At 33.8% G+C, this 10,000-nt stretch overlaps 2 protein-coding genes across 7 annotated transcripts in view; one reads left to right on the forward strand and one right to left on the reverse strand.

The window, feature by feature from the left end:
• LOC124955575 (RING finger protein 17) overlaps positions 1-10,000 on the forward strand; it is a 187,258-nt gene that overhangs the window by 153,812 nt on the left and 23,446 nt on the right. The gene's annotated exons all lie outside the window — the stretch shown is intronic.
• The window catches only part of LOC124955458 (ATP-dependent RNA helicase dbp2-like), a 47,059-nt gene that overhangs the window by 34,879 nt on the left and 2,180 nt on the right, over positions 1-10,000 (reverse strand). The window contains exon 2 of the mRNA XM_047509923.1: positions 8,915-8,999. Coding sequence (XP_047365879.1) covers positions 8,915-8,999 — 85 coding nt within the window. The remainder of the gene's footprint in view (positions 1-8,914; positions 9,000-10,000) is intronic.

Below are 10,000 nucleotides of genomic sequence, written 5' to 3' on the forward strand. Positions count from 1 at the left end.
TTAACCACCGAAGAACGATTTCGAATTTAACAGTTTCTCACGAGGAGATGTGTATCCACGTTAGAAACACGTTTATACTTTCCCAAAGTAAGAAACTGAAATTCCTCTCGTGGGAATCCTTAACTCCGTCGAGAATCGAGCTACCACCAGACAACATTGCTTACCGTATTTCCTAAGATCCATTTACTTCCATCTGAAAACAAGTTCGTACACGAGCCGAGGTTTCTTCCTTTATATTTCGGCAAACCGTCTTCTAATTTCAACTTAGTTACTCATTTCTCTATTAACTTATTGTATACAATATATAAATATATATATATATATATATATATATCTTATTATATATGAACTAATTCCATTGCGACTTTGTTACTATAGATTCTTTTGTATTATATACCTCCTTCATAATATTAGAAATACGTCGACGATAGAAATTTGAATGGTAGATTTTCAATCAAAATCACTTTATATCGCGTTATACTTAATCGAAAATTCAATTTATCTCAATCATCGTAATATAATCATTAAAAGTATATTTCACGTTAATTCGATTGAACAAAATCGCAGGAGATCGTCATTGAAATATCGTAAAGTCTTTAACAAATTGTAAGCTTACGTATTATAATAATAATTTACGATTTTCTTATTTATAATACAACAATTACGATTAGTTCGCGACTCAATTCAATTTGATTTGCTAAATATTTATTTTTCTTTGTTTTTCAAATTCGAAAAAATTAATCAATCTGTACTATCTACGTATCACATCCAATTATTAATTATATTTATATAGATAGATCAATATAATCTTTTTCGAGATAGAAGATAAATTCAATATTTCAATGAGATCATTGGATAGAGAAATGAACGATCACGTGAACACAAAGACACTGAAAAAGATGGAGCGATGCATAAACAGAAAGAAAGAGAGAGAGAGAGAGAGAGAGAGAGAGAGAGAGAGAGAGAGAGAGAGAGAGAGAGAGAGAGAAGTTAACGAGAAGGCTTAAAAGCGGATGAAAAAGATGAAAAGAGTTTCGAGTGAGAAAATAAATGTAGATAGAAGTTGGTAGAGAGGTATAAGAAAAAAAAAAAAAACACACAAAAAGAAAAGAAAAAACAGAAAAGAAGATTCGTGATAGTGGAGTGAGAAAGAGTGCAACGACGAAAACGAGGGACTAACTGAAGATGACAAAGACCATCTCGTTCCATGTTCTCTCTCTCTCTCACTATTTCTCTCACTCTATCTCTGTCTCTCTCTCTCTCTCTCTGTCTGTCTTTCTGTTTCTCTCATTCTTTCTCTTTTCACACACATAGCTACATATACGTGCACGTGGACACGAGATGAAGAGAGAGAAAGGTGTATATATATATATATATATATATATATATAAACATACATACACTTATACACATTTACACACACTTACACACGTACACACATACATACATATATATATACACGTAGTTCTGTGAATGGCGGTCGTGTAACCTGTTGCTCCATTCTTGAATTTGTCTACGTTAAGCCCCCTCGACGAGACTAACACTAACACCGTGAACTGTGTAAGCTCGTTACTAATTCATTTGCACGGCTTCAGAAATCACCGACGGAAATCCGATTAACACCCGTGTGGCTCCATCATCCGACCTTTCGCACCTCTCTCTCTCTCTCTCTCTCCCTCTCTCTCTCTCTCTCTCTCTCTCTCTCTCTCTCTCTCTCTCTCGTTAAATTTAGCTTTCCTTCTTCTTCTTCTTCTTCTTCTTCTTCTTCTTCTTCTTCTTCTTCTTCTTCTTATATTTTCGAAAGGTTTCATAATTCTTATCTTTAATCGTCTCGCGAGACTCGTAAATCGTTAAGAAATTAACATGCAATATGATACATACATACATACATAGATACATGTATACATACATACATACATACTTGTATACTTATATTTATGTGAACGGGTAAAAGTTTCGATAATACTTCGTAACACTATGAAACCATAAAGGCTTTATATTTAATCCATAATAATGCGGGATCTGTATCAGTGTAATATGTTGTAAAGTGAAAGTTTTTCATGGGATTATTCTTTTTAACGCGTGAAACCTGTTATCGTTAAAAAGAAAAAAAAAGAAAAAAAAAAAAAAAAAAAAAGGAAGAAAAAAAGAAAATGAACCAAAAGACATAATCATCGGAGAATTTTATATTAATTTCTTTTTTTCTTTCTTTCTTTTTCTTTTTCCTTTTCTTTTTTCTCGATCATACAAATACTCGTATTAAAAAGAAAATTTTACGTAGATGATTGATTTATGACCTTACGAATTTAATACGTTGAATAAAATTGCGCAATGTTCCCATACGAAGAACCGAAAAAATGACGACGACGACTCGACATTGACCCGTTTTACATGTATCTTATCTGCTCCTTCAATCAATGACCTTCAAATCTTTCTTTCTTTCTTTCTTTTTTCCTTTCTTTCTTCTTTTTCTTTTGAGTTTCATTTATTTATTTATTTATTTATTTATTTTTTTTTTTTTTTTGTTTCTCTTTTATTTCTTATTTCTTTCTTCTCTTTTTCCATTTTCACGATTCACCTAAACTTAAAATCGGACTTCTTTGCGAATCTAATTTTGAAATGATTTCCCAAATAATTTCCATGGCATAACAAAGACGTCCAAATAAATCATATTCGAATAAATACGAGGAATGATAATATTGAAAAGGGGTAAAACAAAAAGAAAGATAGAGAAAAAAAAAAAGGAAAAAAAAAAAGGAAAAAAAAAAAAAACAAAGAAATAAGATGGGAAGGTGGTAGGAATGATTGACGAGAAAAGTGCTTTTAGTTTGTTACGTGAATAAAAGTAAGGATCTTGTAATCTTTTAATATTTAAAAAAACGAAAGAAAAATATATATATATATATATATGTATATAACAAAACAAGCGATTTATTTTTGTGCACATGAAAAAAAAAGAGAGAGAGAGAGAGAGAGAGAGAAAAAAAAATCTCCTTCCCTCCCTCATTACTTTTCTCGATCGATAAAAAAATAAGATCAATCGTTGAAACGAATAATAACTTCTTCGTTAAATTAATCGTGAATAAGAATATAAATCGCGATAAAGATAAATAACGAGAACGAACGATATATAACTTCTTATTCTTAATGATCTTACGAATAATCGTTGTCATTTGGCGTTACGAGCCTTTTTTTTTTTTTTTTTTTTTTTTCCTGATAGATATCTTTGGATATGGATCGTTTCAAGACTATTTGCCAAATTGCTGAAAGTTACTAGTACATATCATCGATCGAAATTTTCTTGATTGAATTCTAGAAGTTTGATGATATATATATATATATATATATGTTTGTGTGTGTGTTACGAAGACGACAACGACAATGACGACGACTATGACGACGACGACGACGACTATGACGACGACGCTTATTACTTACTTCGGAAAGAAAAGAGGGTGGATAAGGGCGCCAAGGGTAGAAATTGTACGAGTCAGATATATAAATATATATATATATATATATATATATATATATATATATATATATATAAAGAGAGAGAGGGAGAGAGAAAGAGAAAGATAGAAAAAGAGAGACAGACAGACAGAATGGTCGTGGATAGTAGAGAAAGAGAACCATGAAAGGGAAAGAAGAGGGGTTGAGAGGAGAGGGGGAGGAATGGAAGGGGGGATAGAAGTGCAATGGCAGTAACCCGAAGCTCTAAAACTAAAGCGGTAGAGCAGCTCTGACAATTTCGATTTTACTGTCGCGCTCCTCTGATCCCCCCCCCTCTCCCTTCTCGTCGCTGTAAAAAAGCTGCTCGGTGTGCTCGTTGACGTCATAGATGCTCACGCTCGGGGTGGTCCATTCGTATTCAATCGGCAGCAAGTTTTCCCTAGGGAAAACATTCGCTTAACGAACGTACATACGTACGTATGTACGAACGAACGAACGAATTCTTTTATGTTATATCTGGAAGTATAAGTGTGAGGATGTAATGGAACGGAATAAGGGTAGGCGGAGGGCGGGGGGAGGGAATGGATGATAGAAAAGAACTGAAAGAAAATATTCTTACATAAGTACAACGATAATATTAAGTACGTATATTAAGGCTCTCGAAAGTTATATTTTTATTGGAACGTTTTTCTTATGATCTTCGACGAAACGAAAATGGTCCATTCCCTTATATAAAAAAGAAAAAAAAAAAAAAGTAGAAGAAGAAAAAAGGAAAAGAAATAATCTCGCGATTTTAATGACGCGACAAATCAATCGATAGAAAGGAAGTATGAAAGTTCTTCGAACTTCTTCGATCACCCTGTGTGTACATTCTCATACCATATACGCTCATACCGCATCGGAGGCATTCGCGCTAAAGCTCCTTCGGTACTTTCCAGGGATCGCTGCAATTTCGGTTAATGCTATAAAAATAAAAGGGAAAAAAGAAAAAAGAAAAAGAAAAAGGAAAACAAAAAAAAAAAGAAAGGACAGGAAAAAGAAATCTTCTGCGGCGTTTTGATATCCTCGCGTGCCGTCTGTACTCCCGCAGAAGAAGAAGAAAAAAAAAAAAAAAAAAAGAAAGAAAAGATGGAAAAAGATAAACAGAAAAAAAAAGAAAAAGAGAAAGAAAGAAAGAAAGAAAGAGAGAAAAAGAATTATCCAAGAGTATTTCACCGAGCTTGTAGTCTCGAAACAACCAATTGGAGCTCTCTATTCCTTCTTCTTTTTTCCTCTTTTTATCCTTGTTTTATCAAAGAAGACGAAGAAGAAGAAGAAGAAGAATATGAAGAAGAACGGAGTAAATATCGTTGTTTATTTTAAACGAAAAGGATGAAACGATGATCTCCGACGAGTAAGCAGAGGAAAGGTATAGGTATAGATAATAGTAACAGCAGATCGAAAAAGAATCGAAAGGATATCTACGTCCCTGGGCTCGTACATACATCGATGTTGTCGATGGAAAGCTTCTCGCTTTATAGCCTTTCGTTTATACCAACGCGAAAGTACTGCAGAACGGAGAGATCGCAGCTTCTCTTTCTCTTTATCTCGAAACTCATACACATAGGTTAGGTATAGCATACTATGTACATATCTATTTCATATATATATATATATATATATATATATATATATATATATATATATATATATATACGTATGTATGTATGTATGTATGTATGTATATCTGTATGTATTTATGCACACAGGTGCACACTTATTTTTTTTTACCATCGTACAAGATTCCATACGTATAATATAACAAGAGCAGCGCGCATTCCCCTCCTCCTTCTCCTCCTCCTCCTCCTCGTCGTCCTTCTCTTCATCCTCCTCTGCGTCGTCCTCTTCTTTCTCCTCCTCGTTCTCCTCCAGATCGAGAAATGAAACTACGAGATATACCACGCGCACGTATATAGTATGTATATGTATGTATGTATGTACGTATACATCCTATGTACGTACATATGTATGTATGTACGTATGTATGTACGAACGAGCTCCGTTTGGTAAGAGTCCACGAACGATCCGTCCCGGTAAGCTCTTAAATCAGCTCTGTGTCGTTTCATGGTAGTAAAGGTAAAACGAATAAGAAGAAAAGGAAAAAAAAAAAATTTCCAACGTAATTGCGTGAATCGATCGGTCTGAATGAATGAATGAATGAATGAAAGAAAGAAAGAAAGAAAAAAAGAAAGAAATATTTTGCCTTATAGATAGATAGGTTATTGGATACATTACAACAAAGGCCCTTTCGTATTTACGAATCAAGTAAATCTCACATTTAAAAGTCATTTAGGATAATATCAACAACGTTGGTAAACTAATCGAGACGGAGATAATACATACGTAAATTAAATAAATAATTCTATGACAATCGTTAATAACGTAAGTATGTACGTTGTATATATTATTACATAAACTTTGATTATTACATGATAATGAATAAATAAATTCGATATTATTTGAGGATAATAAGATTGCGCGATTGTATCATTAAGAAAAAAAAAAAAAAAAAAAAAAGGAATATTAATAAGGATATCTCTTATTATGATTTTACATTTCTTTTGAAAAGGATGATCGAAAGATTTGCGATTAAAAATCAACGATATCGAGAATGCTTCTTTACGGCGATCACATTTAATTCACATTTCTATTTCGTAAAGGATTTAACATTCGAAAAAGATGGTGTAACGGAATGAGGATGAATGAGATGATGGGGGATACCGTCTGCTCCAAGGACTTAATATTAACAATTCAATCCTTGCGTACTAGAGACCATGATAAATCAACTTTTACGAGAGAACTCAAATAAATGTCGGACTCGGACAAACTTTAAATTAAAACTTGTATGGTTGTAGGTAGAGTAAGGTAGACAGTAGTAGGTACATACCTATTCTCTCTCTCTCTTTCCCTCTCTCTCTCTCTCTCTCTCTTTCTTTCTCTCTCTCGCTCTTTCATACCAATACGAACAACCTGACTTATCTCTTTCTGTTGAATGTAAAAACACTAGTTTGGCTGCACTTTTCAAACCCGATTTATATCCAAACTCCAAACGGAATCAACTCGGGTACGGGCACGTACCACATACACACACACACACACACACACACAACAGAAAGAGAGATATAGACACACACACAAAACACACAAACATACGCGGACACGCGTGCAACGACTCGCTCGCGCCATCTTTCTTTTTTGTATGTATCCCATCCTTCCTATTCGTTCCCCTTACCCTCACCCCCTCCCCCCTACTTCTCTATCACTCCCTCGTCCCACTCTTATCCGTTCGTAAGGCCGACTCGTTAACTCGTACGCGATGTGCATAATGCTAACAAACAACATCGAGATCGATGCTCGAGAATTCCCATCACGTTGCATTCTCGACAAAAAAAGAAAAAAAAATAAAATAAAAAAGAAAAAAAGAAAAAAAGGAGGGGGGGAGGGCAAAAAGGAAAGAAAAAAGAAGGATTGCGAGGTATTTGATTATTTCACATAGATATCCATCCATCTTTTGTGAAGTTTCAAAATGATAAATGAATCTCTCTTTCTCTCTCTCTCTCTCTCTCTCTCTCTCTCTCTCTCTCTCTCTCTCTTTTTGTCTGTCTAAATAATTCTTTGGTATTACCTTAAGGAGTAACCTTGTGTGTTTCGTATTAAAAAAAAAATAATAAAAAAAGTGAGAGAGAGAGAAAGAGAGCGAAAGAAAGAAATAAAAAAAGAAAGTAACATAATCGAAAGAAAAAACTCATTCGAACAGGACTTATAGCTTTACGTAAAAATAAGTAGATAAATAGGTAGGTAAGTAGCTAGGTAGGTAGGTAGGTAGGTAGGTAGGTAAATAGGTAGGTGAATACCTCTATGGAGAGTATCAAATAAATAAAATAAGAAACAAAAGTAATATATATATATATATATTCTTCTTTTTTGCTCTCTTTTTCTTTCTGTTTTTTTTTGTTTGTATATTTTACTTAATTTATTAAAACAACCCGGACAACGATTCTTGAGGAAAGAATGTACCAGACGTATCTCAATCGCTTGGACGTAACCACGTCTGGTTTCGATCGTTTCTCCGTAAGACAGACGATAGGAGAAAAAGAGAGAGAGAGAGAGAGAGAGAGGGTAGGAGAAGAGGAAGGGAGAAAGAGAAAAAGAAATAAGGAGAGAGAGAGAGAGGGAGAGGGTGGGAGGTTGTCGGGGTAGCAGTGAAACAAGTCATAGCTGTTCACAAACCTCTCTCTTTCCTCTCTCTCTCTCTCTCCCTTTCTCTATCTTTCTCTCTCTCTCTCGCTCCCTCACTCTTCACGTCTACGCGTTCACTGAGAAACAATGTTAATTCCAATATCGTGTTCCGAAGCACGCACACGAGTTTCTTGAAAGGCAAGTTAAAAATTGACATCATCGACATTGCCAAAGCCACGTAATATAAAAATCCTTTAAGAGAGAGAGAGAGAGAGAGAGAGAGAGATGAAGAGAGGAAACGTTCTCGTAACTCAAACATATTCTTTTCTTTCTCATATCTTCGGATTAAATTTTAATATTTTGATAGATTTGTTACATAGACCACTGCACTATCGTCGAAGTATAATATAAAAGAAAAAAAAGAAAGAAAAAAAAAAGGAACTTTTAATTGATCGCATCTAGACCAATCTAATCTAATCTAATCTAATCCAATCTAATTTATATTAATAACCAATAAATTGTATCATTTCGCATAATGATTTATTTCAAATCGATAATCAAAGTTCAATTGAATAATTATTATAATGGCTGAATCGTCATAGTGATTTCGTCAGTATTCGTTCACGTTAAATTAATTTAATATTTAATAATTTCAAAATAAAAAAATCTATATATATATATATATTTTTTTTTTTTCGTGTGATATTTTCGCTGCAAAAAAGAGAGAGAAAGAGACAGACAGACAGACAGACAGATAGACATAGAGAGAAGAAAAATATTCAATAATACAAGGATCAAAAAGTTGAACCATTAAGGAATCGAATTTGTCGAGTGTGTGAAATACAAATATAGATAATCATTTTGGAAATTGTTTCAAGATTTTTTTCCCTTGTAAAAAATAGTATACTTTTTACACGAGTAACCATTATCGTTACGTTCGTCGGTATTTCTTAATGCGCTACATAAGTGACGACACTGAAAAATCAACGTACATATGTGAGTAGTAGTAGTAGTAGTAGTAATAGTAATAATAATAGTAGTAGTAGTAGTAGTAGTAGTAGTAGTAATAGTAGTAGTAATAGTAGTAGTAGTATTGTAGTAGGTATTTGCCAAGATACACGAATAGAAAAAGCTTTAGGTAGAGGAATAAACCGGACAAATTTTATAAGAGACAAAATGGATGATGAGAGAGGAGAGATTTAGCTACTAGTCCCTGTGAATCCACGGACAGCTACAAACCAACCTTTATCCCCAAGTAAAGTCAACGAGATTATCCAAGCGACGGACGTGTACTCGAAAAATTTCAACTCGAACTCTTTACGCGCGTTCTACCATTCCGCACGTTCTGTCATTTTTCTTCTTCTTTTTCTTCTTCTTCTTCCTTCACTCTCTGTCTCTTTCCACGCATTACCTTTTTCACAATTCTTTTATTTTTCTTTTCCAAGACTTTCCTGACTCTAGCAAACGAACAAAATTAAATCGCGAAGAATTGGCGACTCTCCCATATGTCGATTTCTTTCGGCATATCTCTCTCTCTCTCTCTCTCTCTCTCTCTCTCTCTCTCTTTCTCTTTCTTTACTCACAACTTTATCTCGAATTCGTGGCAAAGAATCGATTTACTCTTCGTCGATAAAAAAAAAAAAAAGAAAAAAAAAAAAGAAAGAAAGAAAGAAAAAAAAAAAAAGAAAAAAAGGAAAAAAAAAGAAAGGACAAAAAACTAGAAGAAGCCATTATTTCTTCACGTTTTCTCGAGATATTTCGTAAAACAGATTGTACGACGTGTTCAACGACGTTCAACGATTCAATTGAACGCCATTCACGATTATCTTTCCTATATTTCTTTCTTTCTTTCTTTTTTTTTTTTTTTTCTTTTTTTTTTCTTTTGGCGCTTTCGTTTACGTTCACTTTCCAATGAACGAAATAGATCTTAAAAATAAAAAAAAAAAAAAAAAAAAGAAAAAAAAAAAGAACCGTGACCGTTCGCGGTGAGAGATCATGATACGAATCACCATACATAAATATACAACATGGACATGGGTTTCAACTTTTTAAAATGCGTCGTGAAATATTTGTGTACGAACGTAAACAGAGGATAATTTTGAAGAGACACACTGGTTTCAGATTACTGTATGGCCTGTGAGTAGTTTTTCAGATCCATTCCAAAGAGTAAAAGGACAAAATGGGGAAAAAAATATTAGGAAATTTTAGAATGCATCTCGTACTACGAAATTGTTTATATAATGCGTCTATGAGATTATCATAAAAAAATCCAAGAAGATTTCTCTTATTTCTCTCTCTCTCTCTCTCTCTCTCTCTCTTTCTCGCAGAT

This window comes from Vespa velutina, chromosome 18 (genome assembly GCF_912470025.1).
Source record: "Vespa velutina chromosome 18, iVesVel2.1, whole genome shotgun sequence".
NCBI lineage: Eukaryota > Metazoa > Arthropoda > Insecta > Hymenoptera > Vespidae > Vespa > Vespa velutina.